The sequence below is a fragment of the Argentina anserina genome, chromosome 2 (assembly GCF_933775445.1).
Source record: "Argentina anserina chromosome 2, drPotAnse1.1, whole genome shotgun sequence".
NCBI classification, from domain to species: domain Eukaryota; kingdom Viridiplantae; phylum Streptophyta; class Magnoliopsida; order Rosales; family Rosaceae; genus Argentina; species Argentina anserina.
In genome coordinates this window covers 18102412-18126555 of record NC_065873.1, presented here as the reverse complement: position 1 = coordinate 18126555, position 24144 = coordinate 18102412, and the positions used below count along the sequence as shown (strand labels likewise).

General features: G+C 37.5%; 2 protein-coding genes across 2 annotated transcripts; both read left to right on the top strand.

The window, feature by feature from the left end:
- Positions 1-201: 201 nt before the first annotated feature.
- LOC126783793 (probable carboxylesterase 15) lies at positions 202-1335 on the top strand. Its single transcript, XM_050509330.1, has one exon. It carries the CDS (start codon positions 216-218, stop codon positions 1221-1223), a length of 1008 nt encoding a protein of 335 aa, XP_050365287.1. The 5' UTR covers positions 202-215; the 3' UTR covers positions 1224-1335.
- A 19960-nt stretch (positions 1336-21295) lies between these two features.
- On the top strand, positions 21296-24138 carry LOC126782580 (glutaredoxin-C5, chloroplastic). The gene is made up of 5 exons (XM_050507851.1): positions 21296-21643; positions 21750-21823; positions 22067-22141; positions 23321-23347; positions 23896-24138. The coding sequence occupies exons 1-5, from the start codon at positions 21369-21371 to the stop codon at positions 23970-23972; spliced, it is 528 nt and encodes a 175-aa protein (XP_050363808.1). The 5' UTR covers positions 21296-21368; the 3' UTR covers positions 23973-24138.
- Positions 24139-24144: the final 6 nt, after the last annotated feature.

Below are 24144 nucleotides of genomic sequence, written 5' to 3'. Positions count from 1 at the left end.
ATTCGAGTGTGCTATACCTATAACAAAACGATACGTGTTGGTGCTTGCCCACTAGGCCACATCTACGGTGGAGTAATCCTTATTTCTTAATGCATATATTGATTCATTCCTACTCCCTATATATATATATATTCTAATCGTCTATCTATTAGTCCATGCTCAACAATTCACCATATTGACAGAGAGGCTTGCGAGTTGCGACACCATTATCAACCATGGTCCAAGAGAAGAAGATGGTCGTTCAAGTGAGCGATTGGCTTAGAGTCTATGACGATGGCTCTGTCGACCGAACATGGGCAGGACCTCCCGAGTTCACGTTCCTATTGCAGCCAGTTCGATCTCACGAGAGCTTCATTGATGGGGTTGCCACAAAAGACGTGATCATTGACAAAACTTCGGGCCATCGCGTACGAATATACCTACCGGAGAGAAAGTCGGAGGATGTTGACGGGACTAAGCTACCAGTAATCCTTCATTTCCATGGAGGAGGCTTTTGCTTCTGCGAGGCCGATTGGCACATGTACTACTATATCTACTCCAAGATCGCACGAGAGGCCAACGCTATTGTTGTCTCCGTCTATCTTAGTCGACAAGCCCCCGAGCACCGTCTCCCAGCTCAGATCGACGATGGCTATGAAGCTCTCCTCTGGCTCCGATCTGTTGCTCAAGCCGATTTTTATGAACCTTGGCTAAATGACCATGCAGACTTGAACCGCATTTTCCTCATAGGGGATAGTTCAGGGGGAAACATAGTCCATGAAGTGGCTGCTCGAGCAGGGTATGCAGATTTAGGTCAGTTCAAGTTATCCGGTGGGATTCTTATCCAACCTGGTTTTGTCAGAGAAACGAGGAGCAAGTCGGAGTTGGAACAGCCACAGACCTCTTTTTTTAACGTAGATATGGCTGACAAGTTGTTCAGTTTGTCACTTCCGGTAGGGTCAACCAAGGACCATCCGATTACATGTCCGATGGGTTCATTGGCTCCACCTTTGGAAGGCCTGATACTGCCTCCAATTCTGGTTTTCATTGGGGGGAACGACGTCTTTCAAGACACTGAGATGGAATACTACGAGGCCATGAAGAGGGCTAACCAAGATGTGCAGCTTTTAACCATCCCCGGAGTTGGTCATGCGTTTTATCTCGGGGCAGACATGGACCCACGCACGGCTGTTCCAACGGAAAGTTTAGTTTCTGGGATCATAGAGTTCGTCAAGAAGCACTAGCTAGAATCTCCATTGATAATAATCAATAATGATGTTTTGCATGTATTCTTTCTGTTTGTTCTCGTTGTCTTACCAGCAAGTTTCACCAATCACCATGCCAGCAATAAAAGGTTTCTAGCTTTTATCAAGCTTATTAAGATCGCTGTGGACATGGATCCGCAAATGAAATAATTAAGCACAATCTGATATCCTTGCAAGGAGTTCTTTAATAATTAGTGACATATGTAACCCTTGTGATATTGAAGAAATTATGTTTGAAGGGAGTGATCAATATATTTAATTTTTACGTTGTTTTTGGAAAAAAAAAACTAATTACTTTTAAAACACTTGTTTGTATTATTCATTTACTGTGGCCCATGTTTGGTGGAGTCGCATGTAGATTAACTTGTGTTTGTGATTATAGAGGTAGCAAATAGGACGAAAAACTTGAGCCCGTTAGTAGCCCGGTCTAACTCCGTTATTGTAATGTGTTGAACCGGCCGAGATATATTAGTCTATGGCTCGGTCTAACCCAAGCTTGTTTTGAGCTTGGCAGGACTTAAGCACGATAAATTCATGGGCCTACCCATTAATCACATAATTTTATATTATTTATATAAATATTTAAACAATTATCATTATTAGACTTGAGTATTAGACATTTTAAATTAAAATCTCTTGATTATTTCATTATTTCAATTACAATATTTCACAAATATTATCAAAGTAATGAATAAAACGTCATTGTTTTGACATACGTAACGTTTTAGAAATAAGATTATGAAATATGTTGTAGTATTTTATTTATTTTACTATTCTAAATAGTTATATAAATAAATATTCTAATTACATAATATTTTTTATTTTAATTGTGATATATAATGCTAATGAACTGGGTCGGCCTGCTTCTTGGCCCATAGGCCAAACTTAATGTTTAAGCAAATGAGCCGACCCGACCTCAACACGATAAATAAATTAGCCGGTCCGAACACGTCAAGAGCACGGACACGGTTTTGACCCGATCGGCCCGACACATTTGCAACCTCTAGTTGTGAGTGAGACTGAGATCGAGTGAACTATTTACTTGGCTAAGATAAAATATTGCCGCCAACTTACTCGATCACATGTGCCAATTTAATAATGGGCCGAATATTAGTTAGTTAGCCAAAAGGCCAGCTCATGCATGTCTAAAAATTGATTTAAGAACCCAAATTATAATATGCCATATAGCTGATTACTTGGGAGAGAAGATATATAGGTTTATCATATCAAATTCATGAAGCACCAAGTACGTAACAGTAACCATGCATGTAACCAATTTGATTTTACTATATATCTACACTGTTAATAACTAAAACATCGATCAACTAAACACACATGTGATTACTTAAATACACTTGCACCATATGTTAGTTTTAATTTATTGTTAATTTTTTTAATTGATTTAAGATGCCAACTAAACACAATAAACTGATTTAAGAAGCCAAATTATAATATGCCATATAGCTGATTACTTGGGAGAGAAGATATATAGGTTTATCATATCAAATTCATGAAGCACCAAGTACGTAACAGTAACCATGCATGTAACCAATTTGATTTTACTATATATCTACACTGTTAATAACTAAAACATCGATCAACTAAACACACATGTGATTACTTAAATACACTTGCACCATATGTTAGTTTTAATTTATTGTTAATTTTTTAAGATTATTATAATAAATGACAAAAAAAATATGGATATAAATTTATAAAAAAGTAGGAAATGGTTAGAGATTTCATCCCACCCTCTCAATATCCCACACTACAAATATAATTATCCACTACCATGTAAAATATTTTTCCCACATTCTTAAAAATGAAAATACAAAACTAAAAACAGTTTTACACATGCTGCATGTGTCTTGCAGATCAGACAAGTATATACTGCGGGCGTCCGCATCAATGATTTTGGTGCAGATTTCCATTTTTACACCACTTTTTGATCAATTTTTTTTATTTTTACTGTCTAGTATCTAAAGAATATTGTGTAGATCATCTCTACAAAATTTCAGCTAATTTGGTGATCGTTAAGACTCTCAAAATTGAAAAACAAATGAACAGACTGAGTTCTGTCAAACATGAACTGTTAATGTTTTTAATAAAAACGCAATTTTGAGGGCCTTAGGTCCTTAATGATTACGAAATTGGCTGACATTTTGCAGAGATGATTTAAACAATATTAACTAGATACTAGATGGTGAAGATGAGGAAATTCAATCGAAAAGTAGTGCAAAAATAGAAATCCGCACAAAAACCATTGTTGCAGACATCACCACTTGAGAATATGTGTAATTGGCTGAAATTTTGGCGAGATTATCTACACAATATTATCTAGATGGTGAAAATAAAGAAATTCAATCGAAAAGTGATGCAAAAATGGAAATCCGCACAAAAACCATTCGTGCAGACATCCGCACCTGAGAAAAAACAGTATACACACACATATGCAGTCTCTAGTAAGTTCACCATTTGGAAGGTTTGTACATAACTTGAACCCCATCTTATTCCCACCAAAGTGCGGAAGCCCATAGTTCATACTGATATATTTCCTAGGCTTATTAGGCTTAATATACTTAAGGCTTATTGGGCTTTCTTTTTGAAGTCCCTTCTCTCTCTCTCTCTCTCTCTCTCTCAACAATGAAGAGTTAGGGTTTCTTTGCCGACAAGTGTGGCGGTGAAGTTACAATTGAATCTGTTGTAGGCTAGATTTTGAGATTCACATGTGGGATCTGCTTCGTTTTCTAGATAGGGGAACGATGTGCGTGGGGTCTCTGCTTTGTAGAATGGATGACGCTCTTAGAGATATGGTTAAGCAGTTGGTTCATTAAGTAACAAGGAGGTGTTGATGGTGACGATGAAAACGTTGTGGTAGCCGAAGAAGAATGCCACTGACAAATCTAGGGTGTCGGCGGTGGTGCTAGAATGAAGCGAGCGGATTATGTTCTCATTTCACATGAGCTAAGCTGCATGGAAACGGAAGCGGGTACGTGGAAGTGAAACGTTTGGAAACGCGGAAACGTTTTTTTTGAAATTTTTTGAAAACGGGTACGTTTTGGAAACGTCTAAAAAAATAATTATATATATATAACAAAAAATTTCATCTTTGTTTATAGGGTCCTTTCATAAAAAAAAATTAGAAACGGTTTTAGCGTTTTAATTGCTTAAGTAACTTTAGAAGTTCAATAATTATTGATAGTGGCATAGTACACAGAGATGATTAAGAGACCATTATTTTGACCAAGTAAGGAGATGATGACCGAGGGTAATAATCGTGGTTGGTAGGATACACAGAAACAAAAAGGCACAAACATACAAAACTAGAGTTTAGTGTTAACCAGACCGAGCATGTTGACACCAAGAAACAAGTAATAATTGCAAAGATTATAGAAATAGATATAACAAAGAAGATAAGGATTTAGAAAGTGGAGGCTAGTTGGCGCCGTGGTAATACCCACTAGAAAAACCCAGAAGTTAAAACCCCGTACCAGATAGCATGACTCGCCCTCATCCTTTGTTTTAGATTCTTCCAGTTCCTCACAAGTGTTTGGATAAAAAGGACTCTTCGAGTCTTGAAAGCTAGATCAAGTCTGGTCTTGTGGATAAGAAAATCAGAGTAAGAAAGAAAGATGATACTAGTGGCGATTGTGGCGGAGATGATAGAGGAGTACACGGTGCTGCTGGCTAGGATTCTTGAGCACATGTTTCATTCTGCACCTTTTTCCAAGACGGTTCGGTTTCTCATTCTCATGAACCTTCCTTTTGTGTCCACGTACCCTCTTCCTCTACGTCTTCCTCCTCCTTTGCTTGGAGCTACTGCTGATGCTAAAGGAAACTTGAAGAACAGGGACTTGCTGACATTCTTTGTATTACTCCTACCTCTCCTCTTCCTCTGACCCTTTGGTCCTTAATTGACCAAAACTTGATTCGATTACAGTACCCAGAATCACAATCCAAACCTCGCGCTTCCGGCATAACACCCTCTTGCGCTTCCACTTAAGAAACTCACGCTTCCGGCGAGCTTCCAAACCCACGCTTTTTTGAAAACGCGCTTACAGGCGCTTCCAAGCGATTCCGACGTGGTTCCGCTTCGGAAGCGGGAAACGCTACCAAGTCCACGTTTCCATGCTACGTAGCACATGAGTATGATCAAAATTGTGTGTTGCGGGGTAGTCCTTGGCATTTTTACAAGTCTTTTTTTTGCGGTGGTGGCGAGTAATAGAGCGAATGGTCTTCTTAAGATTTCTCTGAATATGTAGTTTTTTTTAGATTAGGGCTTGAGGAATTCCTCCCATTTACATGGAGCCTGAAAATTGGGGTTCGGATTGGAAACACAGTAGGGGAGTTTTCTAGAATGGAGGAGTCGAAGTTTGGTATGTATCTAGGTTCTAATCTTAAAGTTCGTATTTGTTTTGATATTGATAAATCCCTTCGTCGGGTTGCACATGTTCGTCTTCCGGGGAAGGAACGTGGCTCTTGTTTTGATGTTGATTATATTGGTCTTCCCAATTTTTGTGAGTATTGTGGGATGTTGTGGCATGAATCGAATTTATGTACTTGTCATAGGTCAGGAGAGATTAGAGAGAAACAATTTGATATTTGTCTTTGTCCGGAGAGGAAAGACGCCTGGTAGGCAGAGTAGGAGAGTAAGGCGAGGGAGGCGGTCTTGATTCCTCCTCTGTCCGAAGACAATAACTTTGGTGTAGTTGAGAAGAGCGGGGGCATAGGTTGGAAGATGTCACGATCATGTATTTTTCCAAGCAACTTGTGCAAGAGAAAAAGCTTCTTCGTCAATGGGGAGTGCAGGAGGTATCACAAAAAAATACTAGGGAAATGTGTGGGCTCTAGAGTTCCTCCAAGGTCAAAAGCTTTATTTGGAGGCTTATATAGGGAATTGTGCCAACTAGAATTGCGTTACTAAGAAGAATGGTGTAGTTGTGGACCCTGGTTGTGTCCTTTGTGGGGTTTAGGTTGTTAGGTTGAAGTGGATGTGCATCTTTTTAAAAATTGTCATGAGGTGCAAAACTTTTGGCTCCTAGGACCACTCCATATAGACTCTCTCTCTCTCTCATCCGGCGATCTCTATTGTCGAGTGGGTTTGGAGGTTTTAGATGGAAAGAGAATTTGCCGCTCATCCCTATCATACATACTTCATGCCCACCATTATAAGTAAAAAAAAAAATTATTCAAAAGTACCAGATAATAATTTAATTTATAAATAACTCACTACTTAATTTGATAAAGTAAATAAGGACCAATTTTACAAATAAGGACCAAATGATGACAAGTTGTCACATGTCATAAAATATCTTACTTTTTTACTTCTTTTTGACCCATATTGTTTGCTACCATCAATTGAGAGATTATCTGCTACTATCGATTATAAAAACTAACTGCTACTGTCGACTATAAAAATCAATTGATACTGTCGAATTAAAAACTAGCTGCTACTGTCGACTTGGAAGGTACATGCTACTGTCTACTATGAATCTAACTTCTACTGTCGACTTGAAAGGTACGTGCTACTGTCGACTATAAATCTAGCTACTACTGTCGACTGAAAAACTAACTGCTACTGTGGTTTTTGGTGAGCAAATTTTGAAATTTCAAAATTTCTCAAAACATATGCAATATGGTACTTAAATGAAAGCCCATGACATAATGAACAACTTTATATATTTACTCACTTCCAAATTGCCGATGGTTTGGCCGGAAAACTTAAATTTGCCAAAAAAACTAAAAAATGAGTTGAGAGAAATTTATTAGATGTAGGAATAACATTTGACAATTTTCATGAAAATAAGGGTATTTTAGATATTTTTGTATTAATTAATTAATCAGTTTTATTTTACTTATTTTTTGGGTTTGGGCTTATGTCCTAATTTGTATAAGAAATATTAAAATTAAGTTTATAGTTAATTCAAATGTGGTCTAGTACTACTAAATAATTTTCTAATAAGTAAATGCCAAGTGTCATTTTTCTTAACAAATTTATAACTATAATATTATAAAAGACACTTGATATTTACTTATAGTGGTGGGCATGAGATAGACATGATAGAGATGTGCGACAAATTTGTTTCCTTTTAGATGAGTGTGACAATGTTGCTACTGATTTGTTTTTCACATGATCCCACAGACTAAACGTATCTTCTTCCAGTGAATATGATTCACTGGGTGTATAAGATGTTAGCAAATTTTCAGTTGTATGGCAGTCACCTCCTCGAGGCCGGCTTATGCTTAATGTTGATGGTGCATATGATTTGAGCTTGAGTAAGGGTGGTATTGGTGTGATTTGTCGAGATGATGATGGAAGGAGTATTCATGTGCTTGCTAAATCCTATCTACATGCTCATTCAGCTCTTGCTATGAAAGCTGAGACGTGTAGAGAGGTTTGTTTCTTGGTATTAATTAAGGTTGGGATAATATAGATATTAAAAGCAACTTCTTGGTTTTAGTTGCAGCTCTGAGTTCTGGTGGAGCAGATTTATCGGATATGGGTCGAGTCATAGAGGATTGTAAACAATATCTTTTGGCGTTTCATTTTTTTTACGATAAGACACACATTCCGGGAAGCAAATAGTGTAGCAGATCATCTAACTCATTTTGTTTGTGGTGGTTCTGTTGATAATTTATGGTTTGAAGAGCATCCTGACTTTATTCAAGATGTGCTCTACGAGGATACATGTGGTTTACCTTTTGTAGCACGGGGTTTAGGTTCCTTACCCCCCTCCCCCCTTGCAAAATTTATTTCTATCAAATAACACATGCAGCCCCTAGACTTTTCTAGATTTTATGCCTTAAGAAAAAAAAACTAAAACCATACTCCGTAACCTATGCATCAAGCAAACTAATCAAGTCTCTACTATGTTCATAATATCATGACTCGCCTCTAGTGACTATACATCTAGTTTCCAATTCTACCTAACATGTAATTCTACTAGGAAGTTATGCGCGGTTTTCACTCCTTCGGCGAGTATGGGATGTCATGATCGAATTGAGGATTTTTCTATTTTCCCATTTTTTTGTTTTCGGTCAAATTTCAAACAATCCCTAAATTATATTTCTAGATCTGCCACTAGTTTCAAGCATCCGTAAGCACCTATTCAGGATTCGCCATTGGGGAGAGCGGCAAAGATCGCAAAAGAATGATTGATGCGACAGATTGACGAACACGAAACCATATTCAAACACACGAGTAAGAGGGTGTTGGTGGATGACGTGCTAATAGAATGCCGGATCGTCCGCACAGTTGACACCCCAAAAATTACATAGGAATCCATCTGAATCCTCGGAATTCGGCACGTGAATCGACAGAAGCTGACGATAATACGCTGACAGGTTTTTGAAGGTGAGCCGGGCCATTGCAATTGGAAGAATTTGTGCTTTGTGTCTCGCTCGTTTCGGCTTCAACACCTCTTAATAGAGTTGACTAAACAATCTTGTCAAACTACCTACATACTGTTGCCATGCCTTAGTGTTCGAGTCATAACAAAAACTAGAGAAACATGTGATCAATGACGAAGTCTCCTTCTTATCAAATCTGAGAAGAAGTGACACAACTACGTCATCGATAGTCACGACAAGATTCTAGCCAACAACCGTTGCTCGCTGTACATAAAAGGTGTTTTTTTTGCAGTTGTATTAAGTAATTTGGCAATTGCTTCTTAATTTTTTTTAGCAAATAAAGAACTCATATATATTAATTAATTTTCTGTGAGGCGAAATCGCCACCTCCCACTTGCTATTTGATTAGATATTTTTCTATTGTGCATTTGAATTTATTTATATACAATGTGTCAATGTTCACAAAATAAATATTATATTAAAACAGAATAAGGAGAAATTCTAGTTACACCTCTATATACCTTCCTAAATTTTTGCAAAAATATTTTTCCGATCATGGCCCTAGAGAAAATAGAGGGTTTGCTATTTATTCTCTCAAACTGCTTTGTTCAGTCTTAGAGATTATGTTTGAAACTTTTCCCTACCCTTTGGTAGTGTATGAAGCAGGCAATATGAAAGGTATGACAATTATATGATTACCCGAGAGAAATGGAGGTGAACCAAATCAGTTGGAATAACTTGATTATTAAGTTAAGTAAACCCAGATTTTGGATAAGAAGGGGGAATAGATAATGAGTTTCACAACAAGAAACAAGACTGACTACAGCGGAGCAAAGGAACGCAAACCCACATACTGTACATGCATCTTAGGGCTTGGCTGTATAGGGTTTACGGCTTAGCTCATTGTCTTCATTTGCTTCTCTGATAGAGAAGCTTCAAGCTTTCATTTTTCTAAAGGGACATAATAGGAAAATTTATTTTGCAAAAATTTAGGGAGGTATAGAGAGTAATTATAGAGGTGCAACTAGAATCACCCTACAACAAATAGAGTATGCGAACTTCTATTCATACCTCCCAAACAACACTTAGATTTTCCTATTTTCCTAAGTTCATTTTGACTTTTTCAACGCATGTGAATTACCAAAAAGACATATAAGAGTGAAAACACATAAGAGAATTATCAACCTGTCTATTTTAAAATAGCGAATATAAATGATTTTTTTTTCATTTCTCATCAATCCATTATTTATGTATTTATTTCTCATCAATCCAATTCAAAATAATAAAGATGATTTAATTACTTTCATTTTTTATTATTAAAAAATAAAATAAATAACATTAGTAATCTTCATGTATCCATTGAAAAACTACATAGAATATTTTTATAAATGTCGGTTAGGAGCTGAGAGAAAAATTTGTTCAAAGATGTTAGAATTTTTCATGTAAATTATTAGGTGAATTTCAAATCAATGAATAAAAAAAATGAACATGTTCCGGGAGAATTACTTTATTGCCCTTATGTGTGTCTTATCCTAAGTAGGTTTCCTTATTAATATAGATTACGCCTTAATGTAATATATATGAATCTCTGATTCATCGGGATACTCCGTATGTAATACATATATATAGGTCTCATTATCAATCAATAAATGGTTACATTATGTTTCATTACGTTATTATTATTCTCGTTTCTATCGTACTCGATCACGTTATCATGCACTTTGTTCTAAAGTGTCTGAGCGACGAGGCCACCACCAGAAAAATTAACCCTAGCCCCGAAATCTTTCCCCACGGTGACCTATTTTCCTTGTATCGCCGGAAAATCAGATAAACAAAACGACGAATAGTTGTCGGAAATAGAGAAAAATAAAAACTGAAATCCAAAATTGCAGCTACTATGGGCACCCCATCTTCTTCCTCGTCTCCGCGCCGGCGACATTTGCAGCCCAGGCATCTTCCCTTCTCCAATCGACGCCGACCCAGTCCAGGTTTGATGACCCAAACCCCAACAGTCGTCGACATCTGCTCCTCCGACACACTTGTAGCGCCGCCACACAGTCCTCGACCTCGTCGAGCCTCCTCGATGCCATTGGCACCCATCCTCCGTCAGTAATCCCGACCACATAAGGTGTGGTGCCACGGTCAGCATATCTCTTCTTCTCGCCGATGACGTCAAGCATCTCTGACTGGCAATCCATGGAGGTCTCCTCCATCGCAGTATTTCTGCATAACGTATATTTCCCAACCCGGATATGCCTGCTCCGACCCGCGTGACCTAGCCCAGCAGCTCTTTTTTGGGCCTTAAGTTCTCCGAGCCCCATTGCCCTTTGGGCCTTTAAACTTTATTTTATTTCCTTTTCCCTATTTCATGATTTAATCGTTTATTTGCGCGTTTTAATTTTCTAACTACATTTCACGTGCTCATATAGGAAAAATAGTCACTTTACGTACTATGGTGATGACATATACGGCAAAGATGGACGTTAATTCTGCAATTTGCACACGATTTCGAGCGTATTCCTAAGAGATTTTTTATGTCATCCGTACGAAGATCGAAAATAAACTCATCAAACAACTTTTCTACATGAAGATATTTGAATATTTTCTCATTTTAATGCGGTCTATTTGGCAGACCAACATGTATCTTTTTCTTAAAGTTGATGCTTTTGAACATATATATATATATATATAAATTATCGGGCGCTATTAGCCTTTTTCATGTCTCATGAGAATCGCTGTTATGCGGATTATTTTGTGACCATATTTATCACAACCATTTTAATTCCAGTTTTCATACCTGAATAGTTTCGTTCATTCAAAACCAACAAAACCCTTGTTTTTCAATGGATGCGTCGCCATCATGACTATTATTTGATTTTTTCAGTTTCTTCAACTCATGTCTATAGATGACAATCCCAAGGTCTTTTTACGTACTTATTTATTTGAATTGAAATTCACTACTCTGAATGATCAATATTTACTGACAAAAGATCCCAAAATAGAAAATATTATGGGACACACGTACTTAACAAGTGATTCAATTTCCGTTTATGACGTTGTCTTACTAGAGTCGAACTTGATGCATGCTCCACATCAAAGAAACACAAGCCATATTTGGCCCTTGTATCTATTTATATTAAGGGAACTTTGGAGATGAAAACGTAATATTCTTCCATTCTCAACTAAGCACATCTTTTGAGTCTCAGGCTACGGCTCTGCCTAATCCGATATGCAAGATTTTGTTACCACTGGCTTTTGATTAGTCAATCTTTTTTTATTATGTTTTCTATTTAATATTTTCGAAGTATGACGTTTGTATTGCCATGTTTATTACTCGACTTTAACTTAAGTCGTCTATTGGAATTTGAAGCTTGTTTGTGTTGTATTAAAGATTGGCATATTTAATAAAATTTATCGTATTCCTTGTTTACAAGTTGATTTCTTGAGAATTTTATTTACCTTAAATGTAGCATGAATGGTCAACATTTACAACTCACGTCGTTATTAAATTGGCTACTTTTGGGTTACATGGGACCCCAATAGTAATACATTGTAAATTTGACACTTAATATTTGGAAAACGAACCTCGAAATGTCAAAATTTGACATTGTTATGATCTCTGGTGTTTCCGGCACGTTTCCGAATCGTTTTGCCGATGTTTCTGACCGTTTTGGCCTCCTTCCGTCCATTTTCGGCGTTTCCAACACCATTGCCCGGTTCCTGTCGGTGCTCCTTGTTAGATATGAAGTCCGGCCTCCTAACCTGCCAAACTCCGGTTGATGCGACTGATTTTCCAGTCACCAACACCGCCGGTTTTCCGGTACCTTTCCAACATTCTTTGTTGAAGCGTTTTCCCGTCAAAATTTTCATTCAGTTTTGAGCATATTTGACATAGTTTTCCAGTTATCTTTTCCGGTTTTCTCCAAGTTGTTTTTTACAGCTTAACCGACTTTTTTATTGGTGACCACTGCACCATTTGGATGGTTTCTTCTAACATCTGTTTCCAATGTTTAAGTTGAAGAATGCAGTTTTATTGCCATGTGATACATTCGATATGATTGTACTATTTGTTTTCAATCCTCTTTCTGATAATGTCCTACGAGGTATTGCTTGAAATTGTTCCCTATGTCGCTAACTCTATTAATTTATTTTGATGATGTCCCACGGCAAAGTCGAGTGTCTTATCGATTGCGCAACCACCCATATTGTTCTATAACACAAGTAGTTGTTTTACGGATCTCCTACGAAGATTGTATTTTATATCTTCTTCCTTTGCTAAGTTTTAATAGTCATACATGCCAATAATTTTTATCTGAAAACTTATATTGAGAATGTAAATGAATATCTTTATAAGAAATTCAAAAATTGGTTGTACGCAACCCTGTAGCTCAACAACCCTACAGCCCCTGCAGTTGCCTCGCAACTGCCCTGCATGGTCCCTGCACAGCTCCGCAGGCCCCCCCCCGTGCACGGCCTCTTGACAAAATGTGCTTAATTGATGACTCTTATTATCAACATTTTCATGTGAAAGCTTTAATTGAGCATAGTACATTCTTACAACATATTTAAGATGACATTTGTGGACATATTCAACCAAGAATGCAGACTTTCTAAGTATTTTCTTGTATTGGTTGATGCAATGACGCGTTGGTCACTCGTCGCCTTGCTATCTACAATGAAATGCTGCATTTGCTAAGCTTTTAGCTAAATTCATCAAACTAAGGGTTCACCACCCTTTCATCCTCTCTAATCTATTCGATTGGATATCATTGGAGAGTTCACTTCCAAGACCTTTGATGATTTTGTTTCGCATGTCTACTGAGTTCGTCATTGAACATATTTTTCCTCATGTTCAGTTACAATACGATCAAGCAGAGCTCGGACTTGGTTATGGGTACTAACTTGCCAATCTTTGCATGAAGATATGTAATGTTGCATTCAAGGACACTTATTCGTTTCAGACCCCAACTCACCAAGTATTTAGTGCGTACTAGATGGTTACTGGATATGGTCCCAACGTTCTTTTCTCTAACACCTATTTGGTGAAGTTGTTTATGTGCCTCCATTTTAGTATCTCAAATGGGTCTACATGGGACGATTACATATTTTGGTTGGTTATGAATCACCAACACTTGCCCGCTATTTCCAATCTACAACCGTTGATCTCTATCCTGCGATATCTGCATATGATTACTTTTATGAGACATACTTCTTGTCGTTAGGGGGAGATATGAAATGCTCTCCTTCTGGTTTTAACGCCAGGAATTGACATGGTGTGACACTATGACTCATTAAGATTCCGCACTGCTCTAAGTGATTAAGTACAATGCATTATCGACCTCCATAAAGTTAAAGATTCGATGCTCAATGACTTTACCGATATCGCTAAAGTGACAAGATCGCGCATAAATGTTGTGATGTGCCGGTAAGGTTGGAACTCCCAGTATGGGAGACGTTCACATGACCTAGTCCTAGCATGTTGGCACCATCCCTGATAGTGGGAAGGATGACGGCGATGACATCAATGTACATTGTGGTGTTGTCGGCGCCTGTGGTAGTTGAATCACATAAATAACGACACGCAAAGATGGACTTGTATGGGTCATAGCTTTGGTCTTGGCTCCTAGCTAGATGTGGGGGAGATCATTATTCTATGGAATCAAAAACCAAAAAGAAGCGAGAGGCGTATGCACAAGTATTTCGCCCATCATCAAGAGATATTCTCTGAACATGTGTATCAACTAAGTTTTTGTGGGACGCTACATACTTTTTTGTTGATGTTAGAGAACAAAAGAAATTTCTCAATTGATCATAAGAAAAGCGCGTGTGTTAATGGATTGATCTCCCATGAGTAATGATGTATTCGCTTATGCTTTTATTCCGTTGTAAAGTATCAACGATGATCAACTTGGCCGAAGTGGAAAGAATCAATACAGGCTGAACTAGACTTGTTATTTTAGTTATAGTTTGTAAGTGTAAATGAGAATGATGAAGTCATGCGATATTTGCAAGATTTATGACGCAAAGATTGTTTCATTATCCTAGTATTGACCACGATGAGTTATATTCTCTCGTAATGGACATAATTACTTTCGCTACTTGATGAGTAGTAGTGTTCATGAAAACTGATTTGCATCATATGATAGTGGTTGTAGCATATCTGTATATGGATCTTGGCACAAATATGAAAGTGCCCGAGGGACCTTAATTGCTTGACTAAATGTCTCCAGACCACGAAGAGCTTATGCAGTCAGATTGCAACGTTCAAGAGAACGTAGTACAATCGGTTGCAAGAACTTATACCCATATGTGTTCATATGAAAGCTAATTCTAGATTCTCTATTCCGTCTAAGTTAAGATGATGAAGAGTTTCAATGAGTTATAGATTCATATATGTTAGTATTGTTAGGACACTATTGCTTTCATTATGATGTGATTAACTATCATATAGATCGTCCTTAGACTTGAATTGTTTTATTGACATGGGTCTAGTTCTACATTTAGTGAATCAATACATTCCTCTCCACACCAACGCCACCAGCAGCTTATACATACTAGTGTACGCGTTGGTGTTGTTGTTGAAACTGGTAGTGTAGAAACGTCTCGGACCAAAATCAGTCATTCATTGGTTCATTCCCCCATTCCTTTATGAAAGACGCATTGAATGTGACAAATCCGAATCTGTCTAGTTTCATGGGTTAACTTCAACAAGACCTATATGACAACTCACTCGATGAAATATGGTGAATTTGGTACAGTTGGAAAGGTCTATGTGTCTACTTTCCATGGACACCAACCATTTGGTTATATCTTCGTATTGGGTGAGTTATGGCAGTTTTAGCAAAGTATGACACTTCTGTCTAGGAATTTAAAATTAAGTCAACTTCGACAGAGCACTGTGAACTGCTTCGGTCGAATTAGGTTGTTTTATGTCACTGGAAAACCATGTGTGTCTACTTTCTAGAACATTTTATGGTTCGCTAATACCTATTGTGATGAAGAAGTTATGGTCGTTTAAGTGAGTAAATGTCATTCTACCCGGGAATCTGATTTTCATTGCAAACTCTTATTTTGAGTTGTTATGCAATCTTGTTCTTTGTACTCCATGATTATGACACTAATCAGGGGGAGTTGTTTCGTAGACTTCAAGAGTCTATCTCACATGATGCTATCAAATGTAAATGGTGTGTTATGCTATTTTTCCCATTTGTTCAAGCTTTTGTTTTTCACCCAAGAGATTTTTATTTTACTTAACAAGGTTTTTACCGAGGTAACGTTATGTGCACCATGCAATCTAGGCATACGACACAAGGGGGAGTGTTCCAGAAGAATTACTTTATTACCCTTATGTGTGTCTTAGCCTAAGTAGGTTTACTTATTAGTATAAATTACACCTTAATGTAATAATATGAATCCATGATTCATCAGGATTACTCCGTATGTAATGCCTATATATAGACTATATTATCAATCAATAAAGGGTCACGTTATGTTCTATTACGTTGTTATTATTCTCGTTTCTATCGTACTCGATCAGAACAATATTATTAATTATGAATTTAGGAGTGAAAGAGAATTAATTTGAGAAGATGAATTATGTAATTATTAAGAATTTTTCAAGTTGTTTATAATAATTGGAAAGATATTAATGGATAGTATATTGATTTGATATCTAATAATGATTTATTGATTATGGGCATTTTCAGAAAAATATGGAGGTCTAAATAACATTTTAAGTATTTGTAGAAGTAAAAATGAGGTCTACTAAGTCAGGAGGTCCAAATACCGTTTTTAGAAATATGAATAAAAGCTCACATAGAGTATCAAAAAAAAAAAGAGTTATCCTATATATTAAATGAAGAAAAGAAGACCAAAAAAAAAAAAGAATTCATGAACGGAAATTGGGCCATTGTGGCTAGTTGGAAGGAGTGGTCATCGGAGAAGGCGGTCATGGTAGATTAGTACTTGAGTCTAATTTTTTGAAACTAGACTAAAGGGTGCATAAACACTGATCTAATGCTGATTGCCTTAGGAGTCTTGTAAATTAGATGGACCTTCTTGAGCAGTACGTTGGTTTGGTTTATGATTTATAATCAATCATTTTCAGATAAAGACTATATCAAAAGTGGGTAATATATTATCCGGAAAACATTAATTTTGTTAGAGTCTAGTGTGGCATATTGGTTGTTCACCGTCTTCAGCATGTAGTGTAATAACCCGATTTTTCGGGGTCAATTTGTAAGAATTCGTTGAAATTTATAAACTTGATAAATTTATTAAATCGCATATTTTTCGATTCATGACGATGTTAAATTGAAACGGAACCGTTTTCGGAAATCTAATTGAAAAAAAAAACGTTATGTTTTCGAGACGCGGGAGTCGACTTTTACCCCCATCGCTCGTCTCCGAAAACTTCCTTCATGAAAGTTGTAGAGCTCATCGATACGATTTCGTGGACATGTCACGCGTTATAATCGGACGTCGTACGTGAAAGTTATTAGCGATGGAAGTTAGTTTCCGATTTTAGAAAAGGGTATAAAAGGGAATTAATTGGAGCTAGGGTTTCCAATTTCAGAAACCCTCACCCCGCAGCCCTTCTCTCTCTCTCTCTCTCTCTCTCTCTCTCTCTCTCTCTCTCTCTCCCCAACCCTCTCTCTCTTTCCGCCGGCGATCTCCCTCCTACGGCCGCCGTGCTCGACACCATCGGTGTCATTGGGACCGCATGGCCACGACGCGTCGACCGGTGGTGACAGCGACGCACCCTAGGGGGAGATCGAGTAGCGTCGACGGAGCACAGCCTCGGCTCTGTCGATCTCGACGTCGCCGGCGTCGCAGGAGCTCGGAGGCACGTTGGCGAGCTCCCTCTCTTCCCCCTTGACGTGATTCCACCGGCGGTGAGGCTCGAATCGAGCTGTAACTCCATCGATCTCTCCCCCTCGATCTGAGACTTCACGGCGGCGATTGCGGCGGTTTCCGGCCAGTCCTGGACAAGGTGAAGGTATGGTTGTGATCTCCACCTCTTGCTCTTGATTTCTCATGTTGAATGTGTGTTGATTTGGTGGTTGTGGTTGGAGGTGGTGGAGCGGCGCGTGTCGCCGTCTGTGGCAGCGCGTGAGCGCAAGTGGAGTGATGCAGGGGCGGCAGGAGGCCGTGGAAGGGATGAGGAGAGAAAATGGGTGAGATTTGGGCGGCAGTGGGCGAGCTACGTGCCGGTTTTGAAAGTGGCGTGTGGGCCCCACGCGCTGTCACTGTGGGCGGCGCGTGAACAGTGATTTTTCAAACAGTAAATTTTTATAAAAAGTGATTTATGTACGATGAATGTAAAAAGTAATTACGTACAGTAATTGTAAAAATAATTTTTGAAAGGTAAATCGGTAATTAGTATTTACTGAAACAGTATTTTACAAGAGAAAAGTACGTATATGAAAAGTAATACGTAAACAGTACGTATATGAAAAATAATACGTAAACAGTACGTATACGAATAATAATATATGAATAGTATTTGCGTGAACAGTAATTTCGTAAAACCGCAAATTTCTGAACAGTTAACATTAGTACTGTTTCGGCATTTGAGGGTTTACGTAACGTTTCTAATCACATCTTATCTAATCTAGATGAACGACGAAACAAGTAAGGATTTGCTTTCGGAATTGCGGAAAATTACGCTCAGGAAAATAAAGTGAGTAAATCTCACTTCGATGAGTCTACCCTTAGTAGTGATTCATAGTTACGCTTTATTTTAAAATATCGAACTATGATATGTATATGGTATAGTGGGTTGTGTATGTGTATAAATGGTAAAATCGATATATATATATATGAGTTGCTATATTATATACTATCACATTTCTATTTCCAACTGAGTTTATTTATCGCACCGATATTTATTTTTTTAAAGAATGAATAACTTGTTTTTTTGTACAATAACATGTGAGGAATGTATTATACGTGGTTTTAAGTTGAGTATGTTAAAATGTTTTTTTTGTCTTCGGACGTGTTGGCATGTCGGAACCTAGCCTTGGCCTGGCGACGGTTACGATTCAGTTAGAGCTCTAGTCTGTCTACCGGTGTACTGGCATGAGAGGTAACAGATGGGTTATCGGCTTATGAGTACCCATATTTTTGGATATTGGGTAACAGGTGGTTGCCCAATGTTTGGCGGCGTACTACATGTGGGATAACAAATAAGTACCTGGCTCTTATGAGTACCCGTATTATAAATATATTTGGGTAAACAGATGAGTTGCCCGATTTCTCATGAGCATTTATATTTTCAGATATTATTGGACAACCAAATGGGCCGTCCAATGACTCATGAGTACATTTATAATTAAATGTTTTCGGTATTTTTCTTTTGTATTTATATGCGAGTTATATTGTTGTTTTACTCATACGAGCTGCAAAGCTTACCGGGTCTGTGTTTACAATCCCGGTGCATCTATTTGATGGTGTAGGGGATAGTTTTGCAGCTGTGGATTAGCAGAATTGACGAACTACTCTGAAGACTTCGAATTTCCCTTGTTTTATTTTGTGGTGAGGATTGAGAGGATTTTACACTTCCATTTGATATAATGCTTAAATTATATGTTGGTTTTGTAATAATCAATTTAACTGAGATGCTCTATAAACTCAGTAACGATACGCTGTGACGATAAGATGATTTCGATTTATTGAGATTATTTTAGAGTTTTTCATGGCTTTAATTTTCGAGTTTCATACTTGAAATTTCGGAGTTGTGACATGTAAAACTATATCGGTTGTTCTCCTACCAAAACTTGAAATAAATTGAAGGAATCTGATCAAGAGCCGCTCGAAGATCCAAAATTAGGAACCCCAACTCATAATTATTTAACAAATGCGAGTGCAAACCTTTAACTGAAACTTGGCAATGCGATTAACTCTTACAATGAAACCGGAACTCAATTTATTCCCCGGACTTCCTCCTGTCCCTATTGGTAGATCAATATCAATTCAAAATCTGCCTTCAACCCATATGCCTCAGGATGCTAGTAACTGGTACATATTTGTGGGAGCACGATATGAAAAAAAAAGTTTTTAAACTAAGCTGTCTCGCCCAAGCAGTAGTGAAACTCTACATCCGTATAGTTTTACGACTTCTAAAAAAGAATGTTGTGGTCAGGTTTTTACCCTGAGTGGTTTGATGTTGATGTTCAAAAAAGTACTAGTGGAGGGAGATACTTGGTCATCATTAAAAATTGTACTAAGATGCTTCGTAGGCGATGATAAAGGCTATTCAGATTTCAGAGCTCTATCATTTGTATGAAATGATCGAGGAGAGCATGGACATGGAGAATTTAGAATCTCATTCGTATTTGCAACAGTCCGAGAGCCAACTCTTGTTCCCAGTGCGTTGCACCTTTTTGTTGGAAGAACATGATGATTTGCAAAATTGTAAAGCACATGCATCTAATAACTTGTTTCGTCATCTTGATATAAGATTTTTAACAAAATGTCTCGGGACTATAAATATGGAGTTAGATTTGCTGATTTGGCCCGACATGCTCGGAGGAAATGTGGAGCAATTAAAATTTGTTGGAATGATGAAAGAGGAAGAATGACCTCATCATTAGACAATGCCAAACCCTTAGAGGACAAAGTCAAATTTCGTACCCAACTAGTGAGATTTGGGAGGCCATTGCCGGTGCACCTCAACAACTTCTGGAAAAGTGTGGGAAAATTGTGTGAATCTGATATTGAATATCACTATTCTTGAAAGTTCTTTTACATCAATCTTGCTCTGTTTGAGTTCATCATTAAGAAGATAGGAGCTGACCTCAACTTGCTTGAAAATCCAAAGACTTACTGCCAATTTGATCTGAAAGGGAAGATACCAGCTTCCGGCCTCAACTTTGGTCATGTACAAGTAGGTCCCTACCAACATTGGAGTGCAAAGCATGGGGCTTGTGGCTCAATATAGCAAAAGTTTTAGTGAACTATTGAAGATATGGAGAGAGCACTAAATGTTGACGGTAGTTATTTGCTTAACTTGTGGTGAGACTGGAAACGCCTTACAATCTGAACAAGGCATTTGCTAGTTAGTGTTGCATGTGGTTTTGATCTTGATGGTAACTTTTGCTTTTACGTGTCTTTTGAATATTTAATTTGGTTCATATCTCTCACCTTTTTAATGGAAATGAATCTTTTAATAATAAAAAACTGAAACTTAGTAATCAAATTTGAGAACATAAGAATGTAAAGGCCTATTCATGGATGTTGGACCAATCACTCTAATGCAATCAACTTCTTCTTTTTTTCTTTTCAAGTTGCTTGATTCACGACTACTAGCTAGCTAATGACATCATTCAATCCGTTATCCTCTTGATTGTTTTTTTTTCTCTATAAGTATAAGATACACGTATCTTTACGTATCCAACATAATTACATGGTTAAAGACACATCGTATTCAATTAGAATGCGTGTGCCTGACACGAAACACACGACCAAAATGAAGTGTCTGTGCTTCTTAGCTAGCTGGTAGCTAGTAGTTTAGTACTAATATGAAAAGATAATATCCATCGACCTAAATGTTTCATTTATAGGGACACAGTATAATTCGTTTGAAATTGAGGGACGACTTGGACAAAGACTTATGCTTTCTCACTTCACATCTGTCCGTAAATGTCCAACAGTTAAAAACCCAAAGAAAGTAAAACAAAAAGGAACATCGACCAAACCAAGCAAAGGGGTTCGGTTCATAGCTTGCCAAACAATAAGCAAAAAGCTCCAAGAAAGCTGCGAGAGACGGCAACAATGGCAGTCTCCTCCAATCTCACAAGCTTCAAATCCGTTTCTCTGAATTCCTCTCGCATTCTTTCCTCTACTAACTGCTCCTACATTTGCTCCATTCCTCTGACCAACAACAGAAGCACCTCCAGCATCATAAGCACTTGTTCCAGGATCAATGTCAGGAGACCCATGTCGGTCAAGTCTATGTCTTCCTCCTCGTTCGGTTCTCGTCTTGAAGAGAGCGTCAAGAAGACTGTGGAGGACAATCCAGTTGTGGTCTATTCCAAAACTTGGTGTTCGTGAGTATAATTTAATCGAATTTCTCTGTGTATGTTAATGTTTGTTGTGAATTTGGATTCTTTTTTGAGATATTTGAATTGGGTTTTTGGGTGGTTTTGTTGTCAGGTACTCCTTGGAGGTGAAATCCTTGTTCAAAAGGCTTGGTGTGGAGCCAACGGTGATTGAATTGGATGAACTAGGTGTGTGGTCTCATCAACTTTTAATTATATATGCAAGTTTTGTTTTTTGGTTTGCTTGAGTTTTAGTGAACACATTTCAAATGTATGATAGAATGGTTTGGTGTGTAATAGTTACCTGTGATTGATTGAGAAATGAATATTAGGCATTGTTTGAAACCAGCTCTGGTTTATCAGTTGCGCCTTAAGATTTGATGTAATTATGTGCAATCTGTTTGTTTGTTTTTTTTTCCGATATTTTACCAGGTGCCCAAGGACCACAGGTGCAGAAGGTGTTGGAGAGGCTTACAGGGCAACACACTGTCCCGAATGTTTTTATTGGTAAGCAATCATCTTTATAATGACTATTTGTTTCCCTAAAGCTCCGAGATATGCCTGTATGTTCTAAAATGACTCGAATACTAATTTAGATCAATTGATGTAAGACTGATTCAAGGGTGGATGCATGTTTAGGCTATATGTTAGAGGTGTAGGGAAGCATATTAACTATACTGAGTATGCATGTTTAGGCTATATGTTAGAGGTGTAGGGAAGCATATTAACTATACTGAGTATGCGCGTGGCACCTCCTAATCAAAGTAGTCCATTACTTTTTTCAAGACGTTGGATGTGATAATGTATGCAGTATGCTCATAACTTGGCATTTGCCTCATAGGTGAAGCACCTAATTTTTTAGCATCATCTTGCTTATGTCCAAACTGAGAACATGGGTTTATATCATACGAAGCAGTTTTGGGGGTCTTGCTGTTTTTATATTTTGGCAAGTTAGTGAAAATGGTGACTTGCTGAATATGTTTTTTCATCAGCTTAATTTTATACTTTTCATGAAACTCAATCCTAATAATATGCTCTCATTTCTCTCTTTCGCAACACTGAATCTGATTTTCTAAGGCCTCATATAAAAGTTTGTAAAGCCTTTCAAAAAAAAAAAGTTTGTAAAGAAGACACCTTGAGTTCTTCTCTAGTTTGCGCATATTTTTTTTTTCTTTGATACCATGGGTTTATATCATACGAAGCAGTTTTGGGGGTCTTGCTGATTTAATATTTTGGCAAGTTAGTGAAAATGCTGACTTGCTGAATACGTTTTTATTATCCTCTTGTTTTAATTTATTTTTTCTTAAACCTCAATCCCAATAATATGCCCTCATTTCTCTCTTTTGAAACACAGAATCTGATTTTCTAAGGTTGTAAAGCCTTAAAAAAAGAAGTTTGTAAAGAAGACTCCTTGAATTCTCCTCTGGTCCGCACATGTTTCTTTTCTCCATATTGTTTAGCTAAGAAAGGACAGAATATAAACAAATTTTCGTAGTACATTCAACATTGCTTGGAGAATTGCACTCTCAATTTGGCTATATAATGAGTAGGCTGTATGGACAGACTTCTGTGTTGCTGAAATAAATTCTTGATAATGGGCAACAATGTGTTGTAATTTCTATAGTTGTTCTTATGTTTTTTTTTTAAATTATAATAAAATCTCAAATTTCACTTTCTGATGGACAGGGGGGAAACACATTGGAGGTTGTACAGGTACATTGTTCTTGCATTACATATTGTTGACTTTATAGCTCTATTTTTTCAGCAAAAACATTCGCCTTAGCTAAAATGGAGCAAAAACATTTAAGTCCATCTGAGAACTTACATGAAACAATGGACATGAAAAACACACAAATATGCAGTGAAATAGAGATTCTCGTATTAATTTCAACATTAACATGGTTATGTAATCAGAATTACAAAAACTTCAAATCAAACATGCTCTATACGGCCTGTGTTTGTGCATTAAGAAAGAAACTTCTCCACCTCCTGTCAATCTGTCATATGTTATTCACGTTATCTGTAATTCTGTAGTACATTCAATAGTCTTGCTTGAGTTCTTAACTTGAACCAGCTTCCCAACTTCTCAATTATAATTCATCAAATTTATGCATGAACTCAAGTAGTTTTGGTTTCCAAATCTGATTACCATGCTTGTAGCTCATCATGTTGGCCACAAGCCTATGATAATTCTACGAAAGATAAAAGAGATTAGTTGAACAAGCCTATGATAATGCCTTGTGTGCTGTATATTAATGCAGATACTGTGAAGCTACACCGAAAAGGCGAACTAGAACCTTTGCTGGCAGAAGCAAAATCTAAAAATACACAAACATAGGCCGAATAGAGCATGTTTTTAATTTTTTATTAAAAGAATCTGATCTCCCTGCCGCTGTGATCTGAAAGAAAGATGCCCCCTTTCTATCTCCACAAGTTCCAACAATTTCCAGATTATATACGGCGAACCTTTGCTCATTTATTTTCACAAAATCTTGTCATGCATTTATGAA

Coding starts and splice junctions, on each gene's coding strand:
- LOC126783793 (XM_050509330.1), top strand. CDS start 216: ATGGTCCAAGAGAAGAAGATGGTCGTTCAAGTGAGCGATTGGCTTAGA.
- LOC126782580 (XM_050507851.1), top strand. CDS start 21,369: ATGGCAGTCTCCTCCAATCTCACAAGCTTCAAATCCGTTTCTCTGAAT. Junction 21,824..22,066: donor GATTGAATTGGATGAACTAG/GTGTGTGGTCTC, acceptor ATATTTTACCAG/GTGCCCAAGGACCACAGGTG. Junction 22,142..23,320: donor TGTCCCGAATGTTTTTATTG/GTAAGCAATCAT, acceptor TCTGATGGACAG/GGGGGAAACACATTGGAGGT.